The sequence below is a fragment of the Lepidochelys olivacea genome, assembly GCF_965140295.1.
Source record: "Lepidochelys olivacea isolate rLepOli2 genome assembly, chromosome: 1".
Classification (NCBI taxonomy): Eukaryota; Metazoa; Chordata; order Testudines; family Cheloniidae; genus Lepidochelys; species Lepidochelys olivacea.
In genome coordinates, this window is record NC_140411.1 from 287,665,093 (window position 1) to 287,691,949 (window position 26,857).

Genomic DNA, 26,857 nt, shown 5'->3' on the forward strand with positions numbered 1-26,857 from the left:
TATGACACCCTGTGTGCAGCTACGGCTCTGCTGTTATTTTCAGCACACTAGAGTGATCAGAGCTGGCATGGGCATGTCTATCCCAGCTGGGAATGACACCTCCAGCTGCTGTGTAGACATACCCTAAGACTTAATTTCAGGAATTGTGCCACAAGTCAGCAGTTTGTAGACCATCACTCACTTAAGAAAAGCACAGAGTGTTTCTTTAGGACACTCAGTAATTTGAGTCTGTAGAGGTCTCTGTAAAGAAGGGGCTTTCATGTGGCTTAACAATTTTGAAGACAGTATAGCATAGTCTTTATCAGACTGTAAGAAGCTTTTTAAACCACAATGCCAGGTTGCTTTGAAACACAGAATTTCCTATCTGTAGGAATTTGCTGTTTACCGTAGGAATCTGCTGCGTTCTGCTTCTTCTCCTGGGGATCAGATTACCACACCAGACCAGCTGTTGTTTGTAAAGATAACATAGCTACTAATGACCCCTGCAGTTAAAGTTAATAATAACAGTTTGTATATTGTGTGTTTCTTCCATAGACCTTCAGGTGTGTTACAAAGGAAGGTAATTTGGCAGATGGGAAAACGGAGGCTCAGAGGGCAGTGACTTGCCTATGGTCATACAACAGTTTAGGGTCAAGGCTGGAAATAGATTCCTGGTAGCTAATTCCCAGTCCTATGCTCTATTCACTAGACCATGTTACCTCCCAGACAAAGTACAGAAGTTTGTCAAGTGTTAAATATGTCTATTGATGCCCTCGGCCTTAGATACACTAATAGCACGAGAGCTGTGGCATATGATGTGCAATTTTTTTTTACCATTTTTTTTCCTAGGCAGTGAAGAACTGAAGCCAGATCAGCAGCACCCGTTACCTTCCTACTTGGAATACAAACATAACAATTCCATACGTGTCTATCAGACCAACTATTTTGCAAGCAAATGTGCTGAAAACCTTGACAGCAACTATAAGAGCTTTGACATTAAGCTTGGAGCTGAGATGGAAAGTCTGGGAGGAAAATGTGATCCCAATCAGCAGAAATTCTGTGATGGGCCACTGAAACCCAGGACTGCCTACAGGTTAGATTTATTGTGGTAATTTTGCTGTGTGTGTGTGTGTGCTGTATTATTAGGTACTATGCTATCTCGATGCCTGATGTACCTGAGCTGCCGTAGATTAATAACCTGTATTACATGGTGTGCTGTGTGTTGTACTGTGCAATTTATAAAAGCTTTGTCCCTGCCCCATCTCATATTTAATGTATAAACAGTTCCTTCACCAGCCTGGAAATGCTACAATTCATTATGTGCAAAACTCCGTGCGGTAAAAAGGCCTCTTTATCTCTTTTACTTTGATGGGGAACTTTGCTACAGTTGCTAATTTCTCTGTGGAGAGACTTAAGGGCTGGATCAGCAGCTGAGTCAGGGAAGCATTCGGGACAGGTAAAACGGGAGAGCAGGAGATACAAAGGTAGTTTTGTGTTCCTCTAATTCTGTGGACAGGCTCCACCAGGCCAATCTGCTAGTGCAGATTAGAGCAACCCAAAGGGCATTCTACCCTGTGCCAGCTTCCAACAGACTCAGGAAGCCTGTACAGTAGCTGAGGCTGACCAGGACAAAGGGAAGATTTAGCCACAGTTGGGCATGGTGTGGGAGCTGCTAGAGCACCTGTACACCTCCTGTTGCATCCTCTACACTGGCATGAACCTCCAAGGGCTGAATCCAATTACCTTAAGGCCACTTTGCACCTAGGGAACAGCAGAAAGCAGCTGCAGTGTGACCCAGCATCTAGGCCTTAGATTTTAGCCAAAAACTAGAGTATTTGAAGTAATATCCCCAAACAATTATGATTTGTATTTCAGACAAACTGGATACCATGTATGTTTATGTAGAAGCTGCAGCTTCACATTAAATGTAATTACTTTTCCGTGCTGCATTAAATCAAGCTTAGCTACTAAATGTGGACTATTAAAAACTTAATGGGGCAGTTGTGCAATTGAAGTGAAAGCAGCTTTCAAGTGGGCTCTAGCTGGGTTCAGTGGAAATTATGCCCACTTATCCCTACTCAGAATGAGACCTACTGTGAGTAAAGATTTCTACCTCTTAACTTCTTTGATTCTAAATTCTATCAACTGGCCGGCAGGAACCTCCACAACAGGTTACCAAAGCCACAATGAGAGCTGAGTGACTAGATCAACAAACCTTTCACAGACACTCATTTCAGCTTTTTAATGAATTTGCTTGGATTTCATTTGAGCTCCTTTTGCTTTCTGTGAATGCTCTTAGAAATGAGTTTGCTGAGAGGAAAATTCATGGACTTAAACAGTGAATTTCAATTGAATGTTGCAGAATTTTTTATTTTGTTCATTGTGTGTATCTGTATCAGAAACCTGCTTAACAACTACGTTCATCCAGTCAAAGAACAGAAGCTTACCAGGTGACCATGTGTCCAATCAAATCAATGTGTTCATGTGAACAGATTTGTTGATGAATTTTCAGTGACAAATTTTTGGCAATCAGGAGCTTGTGAAAATAGCAAAGACCTAAATCCAACAAAGACGCTGCTCACTGTGATTAGTTTGTCCAGCTCATGGGACTACTTTCATGATCCCCAGGAGCCTAAAGTGGTAAAGACCCAATCCTGAAAACATTTATGCACATAAGTAGTCCATTTACAGGCCTAATATCAGGAGAGATGGAAGTAGGTCCTGAATATGACTATTCACATGCAAAGGTGTGTGCAGGATCAGAAGCATAGAATGTAATCCAAATCCAAGACCCCATATGATAGTACTGAGGGCAGTTATATCCATAGATCAGCTAGTCAGCAGTTTTTTTGGCTTACTGCAGCCCTCTACAAAGAACACACTGTGATATATAAGCCTTCCCTCTGATCACACAGTTAGGCAGAAATTTTTTTTCCCCAAGTTTAATATGGTGTGTCACCTAGTATTTAGTCCTTCTTTCATTTTCCCCACATATTGTTGAGCAAAAGATACTAAAAAATGGAATGAACTGCTGAGGTGCTAAAAATATTGGCTTTGAAACTCTCACTAAAGCAGAAGCTGAACAACAAAAGGTATAACAATAACAGTAGTTAGAAGACACAGGAAATGTACTTAGTAAATGTTGTCCAGAAGCCCTGTTTTGTGATTTTGCTATTTCTGTGTTAACCTTTAGTTTTCTCCTGTTTGATACCAACTCCCAAACAGATCTAATAAACCCTTCTGCTTTTCCAGAATCAGTATCCGAGCTTTCACCCAGCTCTTTAGTGAAGACCTGAGGGAATTCACTGAGCCACTCTTCTCAGATACCTTTTTCTCTTTACCAATCACTACTGAGTCAGGTGAGTTTCTCCTTTATTCTATACCAACTGTACCAGTTACATGGGTATGACACCCATTGGTGCTGGAGTGGGTAGGAGAGAGCAGCAAGGACCTTGTTGCTGAACTGAGTTACTTTGAGATTCAGCTCTCCGCCAGTTAATATTCGGTATTCAGCACTGTCGGTTAAAACAATAGCTGTGATGTTTCCCCTTCCATCCATGATTTCCTTCTGAAGTACAAAACTTCCTACAAATTATAGGCGTTCACTTTAAAAGGGAGCCAGAGAGAGAGAGAGCAAGGACTGTGCAGCATCCTTAGGGATAGAAATAATACATAAGGCTAGATTCTCCGGTCTGCTTTCTGCCACTCAAGCTGCTCAAAGTGGACAGAAATGGCTAGTGGAAATTTCCCTTGGTGCAGGGGAGCTCTCTTCTGGTGTGAGAGATGGTATAACCACCTCCTGCACCTGCTGTCCCATGTGTCCAGGGTGTAGGAGAGATGTCAGAGGTGGGAGCGAGGTGTGACGGAACTATGCTGATCCTTCACAGTGTAAGGTCACCTAGGGACTTTATGCCAGTGGCATGAGTTAGACCTGCTCCTCAGCAACTCTTGACTTATGCCGTGGCCAAGCAGCACAGGATCAGGGAGCCACAACCAGCCCCCATGTTCCCCGGTCTCAGCTATGGTGGAGCAATAAGCCCGTAGGTTATAAATTGTTTGGGAAGGAACACATTGCCCAATAGAGCTGGGGTCCCTGACTGAGGATCTCGAGTCACTGCTACAATACAAACAATAAATAATAGCATAGCCCCTTGATACAAGGATCTCAATACTTTCCAAACACTGATTAAGCCTCAAAAAAACCCTTGAATCCAGACAACAGTTCCTTTCTGGATGTGAGAATGAAATGGTTTTGTCATCCAGTGTAAATGGTCTTGAAATGGGACTGAATCAGTGAATTATCCTAGACTTAGTTTGAAAAACCCAGTGAACTACTGTAGCCTGGGGAGGAGATCTGAACTCCTGGGAAATCTGGCTGTTTCTTCACTCCCTCATTCTATGGAAGGAGAGAACTTTTTTCTCTTCTACCTGTTTCTTGCCCACCTGATGTACAGTGTAAGTTCTTGAAAAACTAAGGAAGTAATATCAAAGCCCAGTCCTCCAAATATATATGCAGTTGAAGTTCCTTTGTATTTATTTCAGTGTCTTTAACTGATAACACTGTATGTATCTAATTCCTTTGCTCTGTGTGTGTGTGTGTATCTATCTATCTTAGAACCCATGTTTGGAGTTATAGAAGGCGTGAGTGCTGGTTTGTTTCTCATTGTGATGGTGGTGGCTGTCACTGCTTTATTTGTCTACAGACAAAAAGTTAGGTAAGTAGAAACTCCCTTTTTTAAATTTTTCTTGCACAAGGTCTGATGAAATTAGACATGATTTTCAATCTGAGACACTGAGGAAGGTGTAAAATTGGATGAAAACTTTAAATTGTATTTAGGAAAGCAAAAACCTAATTCCATTTCCCTCACCATTTGAACAAATTGAATATTGAACTAAGAAGCCCCATATTACCCTTGATTAAGGAACAGGATTTCCACTGATTAATAGGAGTTGCATGATTTAAGGCTGCAATGGGACCTTAGGTTCTTAGTAGAGCTGGTCAACACATTTTCACTGGAGCAGTTTTCTGTCAGAAAATGTGGCTTCATTTAAACCTTTCATGAGAACTTGTTGATTTCAATGACATTTTTGATGGGAAAACTTTGAAATGATTCATTTTGACCCTCTCATTTTGGAAACATTGAAACATTTTCTTTCAAGAATGTCAAAAAGTTTAATTTTGACTTATTTGTTCCATTTCATTTTGAACTGACTTTTATTCTATAATATTAATTGCATATCATCTATATATTATTTTAATTTAAATATATATAAATATTAAATATAATATTTTAACATTATAAAAATAAAAAACTACCTTATTGAAACAAAACATTTTACAGTATTGAAATGAATTTTTTTTTATATTTCTGAGTCAAAAAAAATTTGGAATTTCTATTCTGTGGGAAATTTTGAAAATGCAACATTTTGCTTGGAGTTAATTTTTCTTTGAAATGTTGGAAATTGTTTTCCAACCAGCTCTAATTCTTAGTCTGCATGAAATTATTCTCTAGCAGTTTCTTCTAGACACTTAAGCCCAAATTCAATGCAGATGTCTAGATGCTGACCATGAAAAAGCATGTGCACTTGTGTGTAAAACCTGCATTTGTTTGTGCCTACAGAGAAATGCATGCCTACATATCTGTATGCATACACCGCTACCATTATGCATGAGTAAAATGCAGGTTTTGCATTCACAATAGGTGTACACATTTTCTCCTGGCTGCTACTTAGGCGCCTGCATTTGAAAATATGTCCCTTATCCTCTAATTTATTTTTGCTCTACATAGTTTGAATGTAAATCATAGGAAGTGCATGTTTTCTCAACTGTATTGTGATTTCTTCTTATGAGCTCTGTTCAATGGGTCAGTGAACGTCGGTATATTTTTCTGTGTCATATACAATAGGTAAATGTTTCTTTCATTTACAAGAGAGGTTTCTGAGGGAACAAATGGTGATCAGAGATGGAGAGACAGTGTGTGTGGTTTAGTGGAACATAGGAATGTAGGACTGCAGGGGATCTCCTGAGTCACTAAGTCCAGATCCTAGCTATTGCAGGCAGCCCCATTATATAATCACATCCATAAATGTATCAAGCTCCATCTTACACTGATTCAGTTGTTTGCCTCCACAACTCCTAGTGGGAGGCTGTTCCAGCGTCTCACTCCTCTAATGGTTAGAAACCTTCTTCTAATTTCCAACCTGAATTTGTTCATGGCCGGTAAACACCAGGAAGAGAGAAGAGCTATTTAGCTAATGGACAATGTTGGCACAAGAACAGATGGGTGTAAACTGGCCATGAATAGTGGAATGAGCACAGAATGAATTCCAAGAACTTCCCAAATCTATCCGAGTGCTGCCACTAATTCCTGCTCTGATCCTTCACAAGTCCCAAATGGCCTGATTTTCAGAGGTGCTAAGCACCCACAACTAGGATGACCAGATGTCCCGATTTTATAGGGACAGTCCTGATATTTGGAGCTTTGTCTTATATAGGTGCCAATTACTCCCCCACCCCTGTCCCGATTTTTCACACTTGCTGTCTGGTCACCCTACCCACAACACTTGAAGCCAGTGGGAGCTGCAGGCACTCTGCGCTTCTGAAAAGCACAGCAGTAACTTGTTCCCCAATCTGCACATGGAACCAGGGATAATACCTACTTCACAGGGATGTTCTACAGATCAGTTGGTTAGGCCTTATCCTGCCATAGGACACCCACTAGGACTGGCTGGAAAACAAGAATTCTATGTCACCAGAAATGTTGAGGATTTGAAATTATTTTTCATTCCATGTTGGAACAAAACCAAGACCTTTCTAAAATTTTCAAGGGAAAAAAAACCAACAGAGTGAGATTCAGACCAGAGACTTGAACCTGGGTCTCTGCTAAACCAGGTGAGCGCCCTGGTCATCGGTCTATTGGTTATGCTGGGGTGGGTGCTTCTCTCTCTCACGGGAAATTCCCTCCTGGACCTGAGAAACCTTCCCAACTAAAGGTTTTCCATGAAAAGTTTCAGTTTTGACGAATCAGCTAAAAATCAGTCAGCTAAAAAATTCCTGACTAGCGCTAATACCCACTTTAGTGGTAGTTTGGGCTGTGTCTCTTATGGTAAAAAACAGGCCATTACTGTTTTACACTGTTTTTTCTATATATGATATAAAATTATTGTCCTATGGCAGCAAACTAAGGTACAGGAAAACTCTGCAACTGCAAAGATACATTTCAGAGTAGCAAATGAAACAGCCATCTCTTTTTATTCCTTTTCTTTATTTCCTGCCACAAGATACTTTTGTTGCCCAACTCACGTTGACATTTGAACATAGCACTAAAACCAAAGTAAGAATAGCTTCCTTTGTATTGCAGTAATGGCCAAGAGCGACCTACAGCAAGGCTGAGCATTCGCAGGGACAGGCCGTTGTCCGTCCATCTGAATTTGGGGCAGAGAGGGTAATCTCAAAATTTGTTTCTAAGAGAATTGTTTTAACATGGCATCATAGATGAAACAGTCTCTCCAGTCACTCACTGACAAGTTCTTTCTTTTTCTTTTGAAATTATTTCTAGGAGCCGGAGAATTTCCAGGTAAAAGCAAATATTTCTTCATTTAAAACATCTTCCTTTGTAATGAATTAGATGAATAATGTCCTTGTTGTCTCCTCGGGTAACTGAGTGTTTTTGGTTTTTGTCTTTTTTCTTCTGTCGAATGTTTTAGTCCAATAAAAGTAAATCAGTTTGAAGCGCACTTCACCAAACTCCAAGCAGATTCCAACTACCTCCTGTCCAAGGAATATGAGGTACGAATCCAATCTAGTGGAACCATTTCTTTATTGAATGGACTGGTTGGGTGCTAACTCTGGCTCACTAACCCTTCAGCCCCAGAGACATGCATTCCCTGGTCTTCTTCACACAAGTGAAAATGAGTTTGACAGTCTCAGCTTAGACCCTATTTGTCCTGCTGCCAGAACCACAACTTGATCCAGTTGGCAGCCTCTGTTCATGAGAGGCCCAACACAGGATCACCAGGATGTGCTGAAGGTCAGGACTGAGTTGTGGTAGCAGAGCTGTGTGGCAAATCTTGAAGAGTGCCTCCCAGCAGTGTGCCTGGCTCAAGCCAATGCCACCAGTTCTCTAATTTCAGTATAATAAAAATAAGTTCCTTTCCTTGGCCTTGCATGCTGTACATTCTGTTTTGTAGCATCCTGTGATTTTCACCTCACATTCATTTCGGCCTTTTACAGGACTTAAAAGATGTGGGTCGAAGCCAATCATGTGACATAGCGCTTTTGCCAGAGAACAGAGGGAAAAATCGATACAATAATATATTGCCCTGTAAGTTTTATGTTTGGATATATAATATTACATCACACCAGCTATTTTTCACTTCTTTTCTGGATGGGATGGGGCATGTAGCATATCCCTTTCCTTGTTTTTCCTTGTCCGAGATGAAATACCATTGCCAAGCCAAGTCTTGGTGCTTTGATGCTGACGATGTATGGCCACGAGCGGCTTTACAACAGCAGCTCTCATGAAATTTCACTTCCCACCAGAGGCGTAATGACTAGTGTTCATTCTGTTTATAAAAGGCTTCAGCTGTTCTAGCCTTTCAGCTGTTCTGTCAGGGTAGATAGTAGGAATCATAGAAACCTTGTCTTGTGTGTTTTGTGTGATCAGCACCGGATAGCAGCAGGGCTACTTTCTCCCTAGTCATTCAGATGTTGTCAGTTCAAACCTGTCCAGTGGGCACAAATCACTTATTTGACATCGATAGGTGACAGTCGCTTCCTTCAGAGTTTATAATGAGCCTGCAGTATCACAGTGCCCCCAGCATGGCAAAAGGCGATAATCCTGAAGGAGTCCTCTTTCATACAAGACAAAGATACTGGCAGTATGTGGCACATGAAAATAGGGATAGCCCTGGGAGACGCCTGTTGGAGGTAATTAGCCCACCTTAAATAGCCCCCTGCAATTTCAATGGGCTATGGTAGCAGTCAGCTTGATTTCCAGTCCTAACTTGCCGTATAGTATTGCCGTGTGCTGTCGTTAGTTGGCATGTTTTATCCAGAGATGACTGCATTTCAGTAGTGGTGAAGGGATCCCCCGGTGGGTATGTCTAACTGCAGCTTGGAGGGTGCTTCCCAGCTCAGATAGACAGACATATGCTAGCTTGTGCACTTAAAATAGCAGTGTAGCTGGGGGTAGCATGGGCAGTGGCTCGGGCTACCCACCCACCTACATACCCAGTAGGTCTGGAAGGGTTTGTATTTGTAGCACGCTAGCTCAAGCAGAGTTGCACTTGTCTGTCTACCCATGCTGGGAAGTACTCACCCAACTGCCAGGTAGAAGTACCCAAAGTGTGTATGGCGCTATGGTACCTCTATGTCTCAGTCTGCTCTGGACGGGCAACTCTGCAGCCAGAGACACAGGAGGAATGCTGTCTTGCTCAGTCACCCAGCATTTTCCCAGGGGGCTGCACAGTGAAGTGGAGACACTGCTGTTCTGTCAAGGGGAAGAGTGTGTGCTCTCCGCCATGCACTGCTGGCTCTGCCGTCAGGGGCAAAGACGGATGCAGCCACAGTCCCACCATTATCCTAACTCCCTACCTCTTTCAAGTAGCTGGCATCCACCAGAGCACAACCAGGGAAGAGGCTTGTGCTCTGCAATGGGATTGTGCTCACCTGTGGGAAAATGGGGTGAAGTCTCCCTGGGCGGAATCCACAAAGGTACTTAGGCAGTGCAGTGCCTACCCAGTAGGTACTCTGTCCAGCCCTCCATCCTGAGTTAGACATTTAGGCTCCCCATCAATGCATGAGGGGAGGTAGGCACCTATCACAGGGATCCTGTGAAACCATCAGTGTCATGCAAAAGGAAGGAGACAGGACTTAGGGCCCAGATTCACAAAGGTACTTAGGCACCTGCTCCCATTGGTCTGGGCCTCTACTTACCTGACATGCCAGAGGGAAGCACCTCCCTCTGCTCAGAATTCTCCACCATTAATCCTCTCCTGACATTAGGCACCTGAGCTGGGTAAACCCATGCCCTAGCAAATGAAACCCAGACCATTCTCCTGAAAGACAAGAGAGACCCACCCCATTGTAGCCAATAGCCCTGTGTTTATAGCACTCACTTGGAATGTGGGAGACCTGTTTTCAAATCTCCATTCTGATTTGAAACCAGGACTTGAACCCACAAATCCCACATCCAAGGAGAGTCCCTAGCCCCCAGGGCATTGTGTATTGTGGGTGGATCTCTCTTTCTCTCCTATTGGAGCTTTCCACTTAGTATAAATAATTGGAGGCGGGACTTAAACCTGGATCTCCTGCACCCTAAGTGAATACTCTGGCCACTACATTTGGGGATAGACGCTCACACTCTCGTTCGTGTGATGGCTGATCCTGAAGGTGTGTGCCCACATCTCTGGGGTTGGGCCTCACATGAGAGATTGGTGGGGGAGCCCCTAGTTTGAGAATCCTGCTTTGGAGCTTCAGCTTGAGCAATAGGTCTGAGCAGTTTGTTAGCTGTGGGGTGGTATGATCTGTTAGGCAGCTTTGCACATGCCCACCATTGGAAACCTAGCCCTGGTCTACACTGGGTGGGGAGGGGATCGACCTAAGATACGCAACTTCAGCTACGTGAATAGTGTAGCTGAAGTCAGCGTATCTTAGATCAACTTACCTGGCCATGAGGACGGCGGCAAGTCGACCGCTGCAGCTCCCCCGTCGACTCTGGTTCCACCTCTCGCGAGCTGGAGTCCTGGAGTCGACAGGCAACATGTTTGGGGATCGATTTATCGTGTCTAGACGAGACACGATAAATCGATTCCTGATAGATTGATCACTACCTGCCGATCCGGTGGGTAGTGAAGACCTGCCCCTAGACACTTACCGGGGTAGGCAGGAGCTTAACGGTAGTTTTGAGCATGTCAGTGGCACCTATATTGTGGACTGAGGTGCCAAACGAGGCAGTTACGTGCCTATGGACCTCTGTGGTTCTAGCTCCTTGCATACAATCTCGCTCATCGGCTGCAATATCCTTTGGAACCCCCCTGGTGAAAGGTGTTGTGCAAATGTGGGTAGCTATCATTTGCAAACAAACCTGCCAACTCTGACTGTGAAAGTGCAGTCAGTATTTTTACATGGGCACATTTCCATTTATGCGAAAGGGATGAAAATCAAGACCTACGCATAAACCTCTTGTAATACATTTCTTCCCAGATGATACATCAAGAGTGAAGCTTTCCAACGTAGATGATGATCCTTGCTCAGATTATATTAATGCAAGCTACATACCAGTAAGTGGCTCAATGGTATTTTTTATAGTTCTTGTCTCTCCAGTGGTAATTTCACCTTCTTGTGAAACTTAACATGTAGCTAGATTCTTATGTATTCTAGATTCTCCTTTCATATGTTCACTGGTTTTAATTAAAAGTCCGAGAACTGCTTTTGTGTGTGTGTGCACTGAAAGGCCATGTCTGATTGCCATACAGTTAACTGAGACTGATTCAGTCAGCTCTTAAAACTGCTTCCCTGGATTGCTATAGTTATATAAGAGTGCTGTTATAATTGGCCAAGGACAACTTCTGAAAGGTCACTGTTTTTATACAATTTCTGCAATAAGTACAGCTATCACTGAGATCATACTTCTGGACTTGTATTTCATCCTGAAAGTGTTTGCACCTTGTATTATGGTGAAATTGGCTGAGATTACAATTGTGCCCTTTGCCAGGGAATTATGATTGATAATAACAGAGCCCTAACCATCCAGATTTCAATCCAGAGCTCAATTAATGAATGGCAAACAGCAAAACAAAACAAAAACCCAGTGGTTCAAAATGCCTCGGGCAGTGCTGAACACAATAGAAAGATGAAAAATCTCTGACTAATGATAATAAATACCTTCCAGCAATATTTAAATACACTGGCACTTTCTCTTCCTCCTCTCTGCTCCCACCAGCCTTCTGCTTCCAGAGTTTAGGGCATCCTTTAGTTTTCAAGCTGTGGCTGCAGTGAAGATGTTGATGCCAAAACAGTGGTGGTTTGTTTGCAGTTGCTATAAGGTCTCTTTCTCTGGCATTATAGAAACTAATTGGAATTTTCTGGATTTGTAGGGCAATAATTTTCGCAGAGAATACATTGCGACTCAGGGCCCTTTGCCTGGCACCAAAGATGATTTCTGGAAGATGGCATGGGAACAGAATGTTCACAATATTGTCATGGTAACCCAGTGTGTCGAGAAGGGCCGAGTGAGTAGCGAGGTTTCTTGCTTATTCATTACTGTTTTTAAATTTTGTATTTATTATTTGTATGACACTAACACCCACGGACATTGGCTGAGATCAAAGTCCCATTATGCTAGGCAGTGATGTGTAGTGAGAGACAATGCCTGCCCCTACGAGCTTAGAACCAGGTTTTTGAAGCTAGTTAGGCACCTAAATTTCTTTGATTGCAGTAGGAGTTAGGTACCTGCATGCCTTTAAACACCTGGCCCTTGCAGTCTAAATAGACAAGACAGAAAAAGGATACGTGGGGAAACAGGGGCACAAAGAGGTGAAGTGACTAATCCAAGGTCACACAGCAGGTCAGTGAGAGAGCTAAGAATAGAACCCACGGCACAAACACAGTATCCTAAGCACACATGGCACTTAAAGGGTAAATATAACAATTACCCAAAGATGTTGCAATCTCTAAGGGCCTAATTCTGCATCTGTAATCACAGTGAGTGGCTTCTGCGTGACTACTTACATAAGGGCTTCTCAACACAGTCGATAGACATAATGTTGCATGGGATAACAACTTACAAAAGGTTGGGATATGGGAGGATAAAGGTGGAAATCAATAAAGAGCATGAGATAAGCACCATGCATTACATGTACTTCATGGTCTATTTATTTAAGGTTAGTATATTACAATTATGAAACTTCTCTGGGCCTTTCACTTATTTCACTGTCCATGACAACCTCATAAAACTTATGCTGCTGTAATCAGAATATGAGCCACCATAAAAACATCTTCTATGTATGGTACAAAGGCAAGTGACTAAACTGTAGAAACCGTAAATATTATTTCCTTCCCTGATGCCCCCATATAGACACACAGAGGTAATGGTTACATCCGAGTCCATTGCATTGTTTTGTTTTGTTTTTTTAAAAGCCAGAGCAGCTTTTTGCTGTTTAGGCCCTGACATAGCAAAGTACTTAAGCAATGCCTAACACCCAGATCAACCTCTGCTTTAAACATAGTCTAAAGAATGCAAGCAATCATAACTGTATGTAGAAATGTTTTTTGCTGTTTAGGCCCTGACATAGCAAAGTACTTAAGCAATGCCTAACGCAATGGAACCTTTTGCATACTTAATTAAGCATGTGTTTAGGTCTTTTGTTGACTACATGTGCATATGGATTATTTTAGCTGCCTTAATTGTCCATCTACTGATGCGTGACTGCTTCTTGCCTCCTTGGAAGCGGGGGACAGTTAGGAACCCTATGCAAAAATTGAGTAGATAAGAAGGTGTTTAAATATGACAGGTTGGCTCCAGCTGTTGTTATTACTGAAACACTCTTTTCTTTGTCCATACAGGTGAAGTGCGATCATTACTGGCCCCTGGACCAGGATTCCTTGTATTACGGAGACCTGATAGTTGAGATGCTGTCTGAGTCAGTACTTCCGGAATGGACAATAAGGGAGTTTAAAATTTGTAGTGTATGTTCATTTATTTTATTTTATTTTTTAAAAATCTGTCAGGAAAACATAGCATGGTTAAACCTCACACATCCTGATTGCTCTCCAGTGACCTACTCCCTAGTGGCAGCTGTAACAGAACATGATGTTCACTACAAAGACGTGGTGTGTTGGAACATCTGCCTCTTAACTGTCCTGATTATCCACATTTCTGTTTATCTGACAGGAAGAGCAGCTTGACTCAAAGAGGCTCATTCGTCACTTTCATTACACAGTATGGCCAGACCATGGAGTTCCAGAGACCACCCAGTCCCTGATCCAGTTTGTAAGAACTGTAAGGGATTATATCAACAGGACTCCAGACACCGGACCAACCATTCTGCATTGCAGGTATAAATGAAAGCAGGATATCATTGGTTCAGGAGTTTTATAAAATATATTTAAAAGATCTCTAATGTTGGTGTCTCTCAGGGGGTAACTTTTGCTTAAATTTCTGTGGAACAGCCGTAGGCTTTAATAGACAGACTATGGGCTAGGTGGTCAGGAACAGTGTTTGACACACATGCCCTCATCCTGAGAGATGCTGGGTGCCCGACTCGTGCCAGTGAATAACAGCTCTCAGGAGGTCATGCCTCCAGGTAGGACCACTACAGCACTGTCCCTGACACACCTGCTATTCCAGGGGGACCCTCAGCTGCAGCCTTTTGGCAGATTTTTAAGTCTCCTTTGCACTGCTGGGTCTGGCCCAATGTCTCATTACCCCTTTTTAATTAAGAAAAAGTGAAGCATAACTAGTGGTAAATTTGAGCTGCAAATGTGTGTCCAGATCTTCGTAGATGTTTAAGGCCAGAAGGGACCATTGTGACCATCTAGTCTGACTTCCTGCATAACACAGGCCAAAGAACCTCACCCAAAAATGTAAACCATTTGGGTCCATATTCAGGGTCATAGTCTGAATCAACGGTTCATCTCTAGAAAGAAAACAACTTTAAAGGCTCCTTACAAACAGATTTGGATATATTGAAATGTCAGCCTAACTTCATCCATAGTGACAAACGGGAACAGGAGATATCACAACTAGCTCTTCTATGACTCCAAACGAAAAATCTACCTCCACTGTAAACTATTACCATCTGAAATCCTAGAGCTGCCACTTGTATAGTGCAGTTAATCCAAAGACCACGATGGATCTATAGCAATGCCAATCTGTTCCTTGCCTGAGTGAAATGTAAAGAGGGTGAGAGCTTTGACCCAGTGGGTTTGTGTTTTCCCTCTCTTTTCAGTGCTGGTGTTGGTCGGACAGGCACATTCATTGCACTGGATCGAATCCTTCAGCAACTAGACTCTAAGGACTCAGTGGATATTTATGGAGCAGTGCATGATCTAAGACTTCACAGGGTGCACATGGTTCAGACAGAGGTAAGCTTTGGAGATGGCACAGCGCGGCACATCTTCATCATTAATATAATAATAATAGTTTGAACACAGAGAGAGTTTCATCTGAGGAGCTCGAAGCACTTCACAACTGTTCATAAATTAGGCCTTGTGGCACCACTGTAAGATAGTTAACAGGTTCTGTAGCACTTAGAACCTGATCTATTCCTAGTGAAGCTAGTGGGATTTTTTTCCATTGCCTTCCATGGAGCTGCATCGGGCCCTTACATATCAAGTTCTATACACATCTTAAAATAGGGATCACTTCACCCGCCACTGAACTGCAATCACCCCCAGGAGTGTAGTGCAGCAGACCTTTAACAGCACATTGCACTGGAGTTACTGAGTTAGATAAATATATTGGGGGAAGGAACATAAGCATTTAAGTACATTGGGGATGGGCACTAAGATGGATAGATAGGCAGACATAAAGGGAGAAAACAATGGAGGATAGAGATAATTACTCAAGTGTTTATTATTTTAAAACAGTAGCACTTTGACCTTGCAGCTGTGTGGTGTCCTTGTACTTACTGGGGTGACATGTCCATCTTTCATTTTGCTATTGGGAAGGAAGATCAATCTTTTCCTAAGCCATTATGCAGAAGGGACTGAATCTATCCTGTTCGCACAGGATAAGCAAGTCTTTTATGCTTTTAAAAGTGCAGGAAAATCACTTTCAGAGACTGGTGGCTAAACACTTAGGGACTAATTTAATAACAGAGTAATGGAGGCAGCTTGTACATTGTCTCTGTGGAACGTGTTAATAGAGAAATTGGAGCGGGTTTACTGGGCTGTGCAGCCTAATACCAATGTAGCTCTTTGTTGCAGTTTGGAGGTTATGTTATGGGTGGCTAAGTTTGCTGATGTCTGCAAAGGCTGCACATTGGCATGAGGAGACACTGAATTTTATTTCAATGCTATCTTAATCACTGAAGAGCTCTAGTTAGTACAAAGTCAGAATTTCCCAGACCTGGTTGTGGATCTTCGGTGGCAGCCTGGCATAAAGTCCTAATCAGATGCCATACCCAGGTAAAATGCCTGACAGGAGTGTGGAGAACTCATATACTATGCTGTGGAAACAACCCACCACAGCTATCACCACCTCTTCCATCTTATCCCAAACCCTTGCAGTGATGGCTTGAGTCCCACGCAAGCCCCTGGAGTAGACAGCCTCAATACAGCAAACAGTGAGAATCCCCAGAGCTATCCCAGGGATAAAATTATAGCAAAAATGAAAACTGAATTGAGCCCAGATTAATAGTCTGATCCCTCCCCTTCCAAGGCTAGGGAGTGCATCCAGCACAGAAAGAAGTTCTAACAAACCTTTTATAAATGATTTTCTCCTTCTCTTGGTGCTTCTTCTTGCATTGAAGGTATCCCATAATCCTGGGGTGGAGGTAACTACTACAAGGGTTGTATTTAGCAAGCTATTTTTGGGAATTGCTGGAGTTCTAGGCTCCACTGAACCTGAGGCATCTGGCATGAACCAGATTCATGGCTTCATTAGAAGAACTTCCAAAATCCACTTCTATATTTGTGTAAAAAGAAGGTTTTATTTTCACCTGTTAATTTGGGAGAGCCTAGGATGGGGAGGGTGGGCATATGGAAGTGGAAACTCTATTATTTGTATTGAAGTAGCACCTCAGCAGGGGTGGCAGGTCTGTATAATTATTGGTGGTGACCAGAACAGGTCCATGTCCTGCCCGCCCCCCCCACACCTGCCTTGTAAGCTGATTATATATATATTTTTAATGTTGTAAAAATGGACTGGAAACAGTAAGCATTTAACAATTTCCCTATATTACACACTGGGGGGGGGTGAGGGTTCGGGGGGGATGAGGAGTTTGGGGTGTTGGAGGGGGCTCAGGGCTAGGGCAGAAGGTTGGAGTGTGGGGGGATGAGGGCTCTGGCTGGGGCTGGGGATGAGGGGTTTGGGGTGTTGGAGGGGGCTCAGGGCTAGGGCAGAGGGTTGGGATGCAGGGGGGTGAGGACTCTGGCTGGGGGTGTGGGCTTTTTGGTGGGGCGGGGCTGGGGATGAAGAGTTGGGGTGCAGGCAGGCTGTCCCAGGGCTGGGGCCAAAGAGGACTTCACAGTCCCTCCAGCCCTCTCCCCGCAGCTCAGAGCCCCAGATGTGGAGCAGGGTCTCATTGTGCTTCACACTGTACGGACCCAGAATGAAAAGACAGCCCCTCCTTGAGACATAGATTGTAAACTCTTCCAGACAATCGACAACAGGAGAGCACAAGGAAACAATGAAATAATATTGGTTAGCATGATAGGGAGCGGTCTCCACAGCTGCCTAACTGGCAGGGAATCACTGCCCCATTTCACTCACAGCAAGAGCCCTTAGCAGTATCTGCTAACTGAAGATGCTGTGCGCTGACCAAATTTCCATTGAATAGGTGGGTGGGGTGCAGAATTCTGTTCCCCGGAGACAGCAGCCTTATGTGAATGACAGCAGGTTTTGTAACTTTCCCAGAGAGAGGACAGTAGAGAAAAAAGCACAGAGCAACAATCAAACTTGTTATGCAAATGAAGAGAAATTGTTGAAAAAAAATTGCGGTCCCTGGGGAAATGATGCTTTTAAGGTAAAGAAAAATTAAAAGCAAGAGCCTATGAGGAGGTGTTCGCTAATGTCTATGGGTACTACAATACATTTGCCATGTAATGCTAGTGTTCCTGTGGTCATTGCTCTGAGAGAACGGCAAGGCATGGAGAATTAGCAGTTTATGCATAAGCGAAGGCAACCTGGGTGAATAGCAGATCATATCAGTTAGGTCCTGTCCACACTGGTCAAAACAACATCTTAGCTCCTTTCTAGTAAACTATTCAAACACTAGCCTTAGAAAGGAGCTAACACAGTTCACTTGGTCTGCATAGACAAGGGCTAACCTTGCTGGAAAACCAGGGAAGTCACAGTCAATATCATAGTCTAATAAACCAGTTTATAGCACATTTAAATCCTGTCAGCACTGGCAAGGGAAAGAACATTGACTTTTTTTGGTAAAAACCATCCATATTTAAATATAATTTGTTAGAAAAGGGTCCCACAGGCTTTCCTTGTCCAGTATAAACAGGGCCTAACTGCACTTCCCTGCCCAGCATGGAAGTTATCAGGAAGTTACTCTTGTTATCAGGAAGGTCGAAAAACATACTTGACTAGGGCTTACTTCATTATGTTACATGAGGCTTAATGTTTTGCATGGGTAGCAACAGTAAACTGGAAAGCTGCTACACAGATCAGTTGTGCAGAACCCGGAATTTCCATGTCACAGGAATTTCTGCTATTTCAAAATTTGTTTAGTTCTGAATCAGAATGAAAATAAATAATTCTGAAATTTCCCATGAAACAAACATTTTGAAAAAAATTCAAGTTTTAGGTCAATGGAAACATTTCATTTTGACTTCGATATTTTAATTTTTTCATTATTTTAACAGTATGAAATAAAAGCTATTTCAAAACTAAAAATCCATTTTGATTTGGAAAAATTGAAACAGTCCATTCCAAATTTGTTGAAACAGAACTTTTTGACATTTTTTGAAATTTTTTTAAAATTTATTTTCCAAAAGAAATGTTGGTATCGACATCCCACGGGAATTTTCAGTTTCAACAAAATGCCATTTTTCAGTGGAAAAATTTTCCATTGGGGAATTTTCCAAACCTGCTCAAATAATAACCTTATAAAAAAGATACATTCCCATAACAACTGACATGGCTTTTTATCTCCCTTAGAACAAAGGTGTTGCAAAACACTCCATGTTTTACCATTCAATGGCATCTGAGTGTGAGACTTTCTTACTCCTTTGCAGATTCACTAATTTCTGACACTTCCCTCCCTCTTTTCCAGTGTCAGTATGTCTATTTACATCAGTGTGTGAGAGACGTGTTAAGAGCAAGAAAGCTACGCAGTGAACAAGAAAATCCCTTGTTTCCAATATATGAAAATGTGAATCCAGAGTATCACAGAGGTAGGAACAAAGTTATTGAATTATAAAGCTTTTCAGATTCACAATTTAATAGCTAGGGACATATTGCATTATCTCTTGCTTGGGTTATTATAACCTCCTGTCAGACATTCTCTCGTCCACTCTATCCAAAATGCTGGTGCTACGGTTGTCTTCCTCTCTTGTCACTCTGGCCATCTCATTCTCCTCTTCATTGGCTTCCCCACTAAATCCCAGCTTCACCTCCACACCTACGTCTCTGATCTCATTTCCTCCTGCAGCACTCACTCACATCATATATACCTCCCAGTGCCATCACCTTACTACTCCCATTAGCTTTCTTTCACACTCTTTTCTATCTCACACATTATTAAGCTGTCCCCTATGACAGGAACAGCCTCCAAGACTCCGCCTCATTAAAACTCACTCCACCCAGAAATATTTGCTTCCTCCTTCACTCACCAACTGTCTCTTCCTGGTTTCCCTTGCGTATTCTTACCTCACATCTCACATTTGTCTGGTCCATTTTACTTATAAGCTTGTTGGGAGAGAGAGAAAGTGTTTTATTTTCATGCAACACCATGTATATTTCCAGTGCAACACAAGTGATGTTTAACAGTACTAAGTGACGTTTGCTTTCCATTGTTGATGACCTATCTTCAAAGCCTGGTTCCTTTCCCAAGTGGAAAAGAATTTGGTGATCTGACTCCCACCTCCACAGGTGAGAGGCCAAAGACTGAAATAACAGGAGTTGTACAGCTCATGACTGAAGTGTAATGACGGAGCTGTGAGTGGGAACTTGCTCAGTGCCTCCCTCTTGTCATACCAATCTCTAGCCAGTGCTGGTGCTCTGCCACTTCTCCACACACCATATCCATCTGCTAAAGATGGAAAATAAAACAGACTGGTGATTTTTCTAATCTGTTTTCCTTGCTTTCAGATGCTGTTTATTCAAGACACTAAGAATGTAACAGACACCTGCTTTTGTGATCAGATCTGTTAACTTTGTGTGAGTGAGTGAGTGAGTGTGTGTGTGTGTGTTTCATGCACTAGAGCAGTGCCAGACATTTCTATTGATGCTGTGTATAATTTATTGGTCTGGTGACTTTTTTAAAGATATATAATTTAAGTGTAATAGATATTATTGTATATAATTGTATTTTGGTGTTATGTAAAGATGTATTTTTTCTATAATGTTTATATTAATATTAAGCTTCAGATAATACTATTTTTCCATACTAAAGTTTTTAGGAACTTTTTTACATAAACTATTTTAAACTGTATGTCAGAAAGAACTGCTGAGTTTGGAGTAGGTTATGTATTGGCACTTAATATACAAGAAAAATCTATTAAGGATAGCCAGCCTTTTTAGCTGACTCAGTGTTCACAAGATGAAATAAGATACATGTCAGGTAAAGGAATTCTAAACTTTAAATTGATTGCTGATTGCTTGTGGATTTCATCCATTCTGATCAAATCACAATGCCAGGGTGCTGCAATGTACCATTTACCAAAACCTCATTAACATCCAAATAAAAAACCATCCACTTCACTATGAGCAACTGTTTCACTGTAATCTGAATGTTAGTGGAAAAATATTAACATATGTTGCCTTGAAGTTTAATAGAACTCTTCTTTTACTCTGATGGGAGGTCTGATTTTGATTTGACCTGCACGACTACGTAAATGAATGCAGCGAAAGATAATAAATAAACTATACATGAATTCACCCTGACTGACATGCAGAGACTTACTTCCATGAGGATGCAAAACCTGGCAATTTTTATCACTCTTTAAAACAAAAGTCATTATTAAAAGAGTTTAAAGGCAGGGCTGGATAACATCAGTATAGACCCCCCACAGGAATATACAGATTTACAGATGCCAAAGATGGAAACAGTTTGCACAGTAATAGTGGCATTTAAGCTGCCATTGGTCTTTATTGGAGATCACTTTTCCCTTGAAGATACTGTAATCTGAGCACTCCTAGCAATAGCGTTTGTTTCTTTGTGTTTAAAAAACTCACTTTGAAGTAACAGGAACGGGACAGTTCACTATTAAAATATAATGAATACTTTGTTTAAAGAACAATCCTTTCCAAAGGAGAAAGGAAAGGCTTGGTAGTTCGGCCTGCCTTCCGATCTCCTCCCACACAGGTTATCTGGCCTGCCACAAGACAAAAACTTTGAATATTTTTGTTGAGAGGAAGGGGCAGAGTTGTTTGGAGGAGAAGTTGTTCAAATGAGCCTCTGATGCTGTAAATTCTCTGTTCTTTAGCATGTCAGTACCCCCACTCCAGGCTGTGTGGCCCATAAAGTTTAATACTGTCCCAACCAGCACTTCAGGACAGCCCCAGCTGCGGGGAGAAAACAGCTCCTGTTCCACAGAATTAAAATAAAATCATGTATTAGGGTTGAGAAGAAGGAACCTTGCCCCAGGTTCCAAGAAGAGAGGACATAAGCTTTTTTTGCACCGCTGCATGCTGAGGCTAGTCCCTCCCTGCTGCGGAAACACCCATGAAAGTGGCAATAGAAGAGCAGAGGAAAACACCAAGGCTGCCCTTGCAGAATTTTCCTCAAATTTTCCACTCAGTGGGGTTGGTGGGTTTGGCCAACACAGAACAAGCAGGGATTTCTACTCAAAACACTGTAGGTCACCCAAAGTCCCCTAGATAGACCATCCCTACAGTCCCTGTGTCTCTCCACTCGCTCTGGAGTCCCCCAGACACCCTTCCTGCAGCTGCTCCAGAGACCTCCCTTTATATGAGGTTTCACAGCTGCTCGAACGCTTTAGGCTGCTTTAACTGTTTGGATAATTTTGTGTGACAATGACCTTGATTCCCTGGCCTGTGGGCCCCCCCACCCCACACACACACACTGCAGTGACTGAGGCATGAGGTTAGTTCCCATCAGTACAATTGCATGTTGAAGGAATGTCAAATGCACCATATAAATTATTCCTCCCTAGCTAGTACCATGACATTTTTTTCTGCTAAGGAAATGAAACCTGTTCAATAATGTGCGTTTGGAGGGCACGAGTCCATGCCTGTAAATGGTGTATAGATGTAGTTCATCGTTTTCAAAAGCCTACAAAGCATATTCTGCTTTTTATTTTAAAAGGTGTTTTCCTGCCTCTATGGCTTTAAAGTGCACAGATCAGCAGCCAAAACATGATGCCCTAGCCAAAGTCTGTTTTCATCATTTCTTTACGCTAACAGTGCCTGTGAGTCATGAACTTTTTCCTCCCTGTCATTTACTAAAATGATGAGCAGCCCTAAACACTCGAGTACTGTGCTCTTGAACAGCTTCACGTTTCTCCCTAGATATCTGACAGTGCACACACACACACACAGTATGACTGGTTCTGCGTGCTAGCTAATCAGCTGACATATTCATATGGAGCCAGTATAATTATACTGAGAACAAATAAATGTCAGAAGCTCTGTGATATTTTTGGTGCAAGCCACCAGTTAGTATAATTAATTATATTTATTGTGCCTTGACATAGAAAGCCAGAACCAATAGGGAACTCTTAGAGCAAACAGGCTGGACTATATTGAAGAAGGATAGCTGTTAAGGAACATAATCCTCAACTGAAGAGTTTTATATACTGTAAAGCTAAGAATCCCCTTCCTGATGTTTTCCAATTGTAAGGTTAAAAAGCAACACTCAATGTTGTTTTCCCTTGAGCTAGGATTTGCACACTTGGGGCTCAATCTTATAAAAACACCCCCCCCTTTCCTCATGTGAGGAAATTAATAGCAATGGGACTATTTACATGAGCAATGACACCTACGTACAGCATCATTTGCAGGCCTGGGCCCTTAGTTAATATTTTTTTTGATTGAAAAGTATTTAATAAAAAGTGTGATGAATTGTTTTAGTCTGTGCAATACCAATGCAAGGCCTACTACCTATTTTAGCAAAAACTTTCACATAACATAGCTAGAGATTTAGAGAAGAGGTGGGTTTTTTTTTTATTACAACTAGGTTATTCAAATAAATGATTGCAATAGACACACTGTGAAGCTGTCATGAAAGTGCAACTTTATAAATTGTATCTGCTGCTATAGTTATTTATATGGCTTAAATGTGCTTGATAAATGCCTGCCAAAAAAAGGACTCCTTATGTAGCGGCTTAAAGAATTTCCCTTTAGCTGGAGTGCCCATAAAGACCTAAGAGCAGTTTTGTGTTCAGCTTACACAGTATGCCATGGCATTGATGCTGTGCCTTGGAAAGCAAAGCGCTGGACCAACAGACAGCAAAGTGAGACCAAGTACAATGCAAAATTACTATTCCTAAACTGGGTGGTAATGGCCTGAGCGTTATCCCCTGGGAGGGTGATCTGCAGTGACTGGGCCAAGAGCCATAGATTGTAGCTACTCATGTGTAATACTGAGGTATGGCCTACAGCAACTGCATGTCCTTGTACACAATGCACAAGCCATAACTAGCATGGCTCACAATTGCATATAATTAGTTGCCTGTCTGTCAATGCTTCAAGGACATTCAATTGTGTGAATAGGCTGAAGCATAAGATGAGTCATTTTGTTGATGCCTCAGCCTCTACCTTCTGAGTGTTGCATTCTGGGCCCCATTGTCCCTGGAGGGTGCATCTCTGAATTAAAGATGAATTTCCACTAGCAGGCTTCCTGTGGCCTGCTGTCCTGTGACCATCCCCTTTCTCCCTCGTGTAGTGACACTCCTGTGCCCAAAGTAAAGCTAAAACCATACAGTAAGTCAAGTCAAGGAGCTGACTATATAGTGTTCTCAAATAGCACACTACTTTACATTGCAAAACAATTTTTTTAAAGCTATCTAGTCATAAATTCTGTGCGTGGGTAAAGTTTCAGAAAAAAATGGTTGCAGAAAAATATTCCATTTTCATATGCTGTATAATTATTCATATTTGTGTTCCTAACAAACAATAGGTGAGCACAGAACTACACTACTATTGTTTATTTAATTTATGTATTTGTTACATATACTTTTATAGTTTTTACTCCAGTTTACAAAGCAAATATATTTGAGTGTATTTTACACAGTGTTCATGAATAAAACAGTTCATTTAAACTCATGTTCTCGTCCTCTATTTGACTGCTTTTGCATTACGGATTTGTGTTGTCCTGTTGTATAGGGAATAGGTCATACGTGAGTTTGATTTTAAAATTAAACTGTCTTCAGAGAACATTAAATTCATCAACGACTGTGCGCTCATGAGAGAAGTACATACACCATATGCTACTGAGTGGCGGTGGCTTTTTCCTCCCAAATACTTTTCTCTTGGCCTTTAGTAACCAATGTGAAATCTCTTAGCCAAAGTTCATTTTCAGCTGTCATGTCGCTCAGGCACTTCAGCTCCTGCTCTTCCATAGACGTGTCACAAGGCACCGGTACCAATTAGAACAGATCCTCAGCTAAAGTAAATGGGCATCACTCCATTGACTGCCGTGGAGAAACATAAGTTTACACCAAGATTTGAACCATGCTAGTTAACAACTAGCTTTTTTGCCTTTAAAGACATTATTTTGCTTGCAGGCCTAATATTAGTAAGTAAGTCAAACAAGCATTTTAGCTGTGTTGGCCTGTAGTTGCAATTTGGTGTTAAGAACAGGCCGTTCTGTTTATTTGAAGGGAATAGTGACATTTGTCTACCATTTGGTATTCGCCAGTGCCTCTAAAGCTACTGCTACACGCGAAGCAGCGGGTGTGATTTCCTGCTTTTGTAGGCAGACTTGTACTCGCTCTCATTGAGCTAGTTCATTAAAAACAGCAGTGTGGCCACACTAGCATTGGCAGCGGCTTTATGCACTAGCGACCCTATGTACAAACCCACCTAGACCCCCCCTGACCTCCCCCCATGGGCATGAAGTCATGGGGGTGAGCCTACCTGTGCTATTGCAGCTAAACATCTGTTTTTAACAGTGAGCGCTAGCATGAGCAAGTCTGCGTGCGATGGGAGTTGCATCGTCCCCTGCCCCCATCCCCCCCCCCAGCCCAGCTCCAAGTGTAGCCGTAGCCAGAGGTGATGTGTGGTGAGGACAAAAAGTCAGTTAGAACTTCTATGCATGAGCTAAAGGGCTTAGCTCTCAGTCACACTCTGTGCTGACCCACACACATCTACAAAACAATAGCACTGAGGCACTGGTAAAAGGCAATATGTTCCGTAGCTTGGCAAAAGTCACTAATGTAGCAGAAAGGAATAAAGATTAACCTTGCTCTAGATCAGTGGGTCTCAACCTATTAATCATTGTGGGCTGCAGGTTGAGACCCACAGCACTGCCCGCCCCCCCGCAACCCTTCTCCTACATACACCGCTATGCCCAGTGCCCCTAGTGCAGAGACCCCTCCACAGAGTGGGGCCAGGAGCGGCACCCCCGTGGTGAGGCTGGGTGGCAGGGACCCCAGACCCTGTTGTGTGGGGCTGGACGGCAGTCCCAACTCAACCCTGCCGCTAACCCTGACCCCGCTGTGCGGGGCGTGCAAGCAGCCCCAACCCTAGACCCTGCCATTAACCCTGACGCTGGCCATGTGGGACCGGCCGGCAAGCCCGACCCTGACCCTTGCTTTGTGGCGTCGGACAGCAGCCCCGACCCGGATGCTGCTGTGTGGGGCTTGGCTGCTCTAGATACCTGTTGGAAAAAGAACCAGCAGGACTATATTATTTTGTTTCTGGACTTTAGGTTTCCCAGGACATGGCAACGACAGAGAAAATATTACCAAAATCAAATGGAAGCCCCAGAGCAAGGTCATATTAGATTTTATAGAGGGATGGAGCATTTTCTAGCCGGGGGGGGGGGGGGGTGTCACACCTGGCTACTTGATAGGTGGCCTGTTTCTCATCCTTTTGCTGTGCTACTCAGCCTGGGTCTAGGTTATTCGTTTTTTCCTTCCTAGTCATTATCTTCAATGGCAGCTGGTATACCAAACCTAGGCATAGCCATGACTGTCCCACACCTTGTTTCTTGCTCTTCTTCATGGTAAAGCTAGTATGTCAGCAACCAGCACAGTGAAGAGTGTCAGATGTTACTAATGAAGCCTTTATAATGCCCTCATTGAAACTACGTCTACAAACTTTAACTTATGGAAAACCCCTGCCATTCCAGTGACCAGTGCCCCGCTCCAGAGCCCTGTGGTTAGAGTGCCCATCAATGATATTCAAGACCACCATTCAAATCCTAACGCTGTCTGATGCAGCGACTTGCACTCAGGGCTTCTAGCTGAGTGTGCTAACCACTGGGATAGATCAAGAGTGGCCAACCTGAGCTCGAGAAGGAGCCAGAATGTACCAATGTACATTGCCAAAGAGCCACAGTAATACATGGTGAGGACAAAAAGTCAGTTAGAACTTCTATGCATGAGCTAAAGGGCTTAGCCCCATTAGCCCCCCACACCCATGCCTCCCACCCAGCAGCAGCCCCACCAATCAGCACCTCCCCTTCTCGCCCCATCAGCTGTTTTGTGGTGTGCAGGAGGCTCTGGGGAGGAGGAGGAGGAGCGAGGGCACGGCAGGCTCCGGGGAGGGGGCGGGAAGGGGTGGAGTGGAGTGGGGGGTAGAGCCTGGGGCAGAGCCAGGGGTTGAGCAGTGGGCACCCCCCCCTCCCCCGCACGTTGGAAAGTTGGCGCCTGTAGCTCCAGCCCTGGAGTCGGTGCCTGTGCAAGGAGCCGCATGTTAACGTCTGAAGAGCCGCGTGTGGCTCCGGAGCCACAGGTTGGCCACCCCTGAGCTAGATGCTAACCTGAGTTGGAGGTGAGCGTTCTCATTTTTGCCTGTTGAGTATTTTATACAAAGTGAACTATCTTCAAGGAGGCACTGGGCCTAGACAGATG

At 42.9% G+C, this 26,857-nt stretch overlaps 1 protein-coding gene across 1 annotated transcript in view; it reads left to right on the top strand.

The window, feature by feature from the left end:
- Window positions 1–23,995, top strand: part of PTPRB (protein tyrosine phosphatase receptor type B) — a gene marked incomplete at its 5' end in the record, with an annotated part of 106,182 nt that extends 82,187 nt beyond the window's left edge. The window contains 14 exons of the mRNA XM_084632536.1: window positions 829–1,072; window positions 3,232–3,338; window positions 4,595–4,694; window positions 7,341–7,424; window positions 7,539–7,556; window positions 7,687–7,768; window positions 8,213–8,303; window positions 11,186–11,262; window positions 12,079–12,213; window positions 13,547–13,669; window positions 13,875–14,038; window positions 14,932–15,067; window positions 18,931–19,051; window positions 19,968–23,995. Of these exons, the coding sequence (XP_084488662.1) occupies window positions 829–1,072; window positions 3,232–3,338; window positions 4,595–4,694; window positions 7,341–7,424; window positions 7,539–7,556; window positions 7,687–7,768; window positions 8,213–8,303; window positions 11,186–11,262; window positions 12,079–12,213; window positions 13,547–13,669; window positions 13,875–14,038; window positions 14,932–15,067; window positions 18,931–19,051; window positions 19,968–19,990 (1,505 nt within the window). The 3' untranslated portion in view covers window positions 19,991–23,995. The remainder of the gene's footprint in view (window positions 1–828; window positions 1,073–3,231; window positions 3,339–4,594; window positions 4,695–7,340; window positions 7,425–7,538; window positions 7,557–7,686; window positions 7,769–8,212; window positions 8,304–11,185; window positions 11,263–12,078; window positions 12,214–13,546; window positions 13,670–13,874; window positions 14,039–14,931; window positions 15,068–18,930; window positions 19,052–19,967) is intronic.
- Between the last annotated feature and the right edge of the window lie 2,862 nt (window positions 23,996–26,857).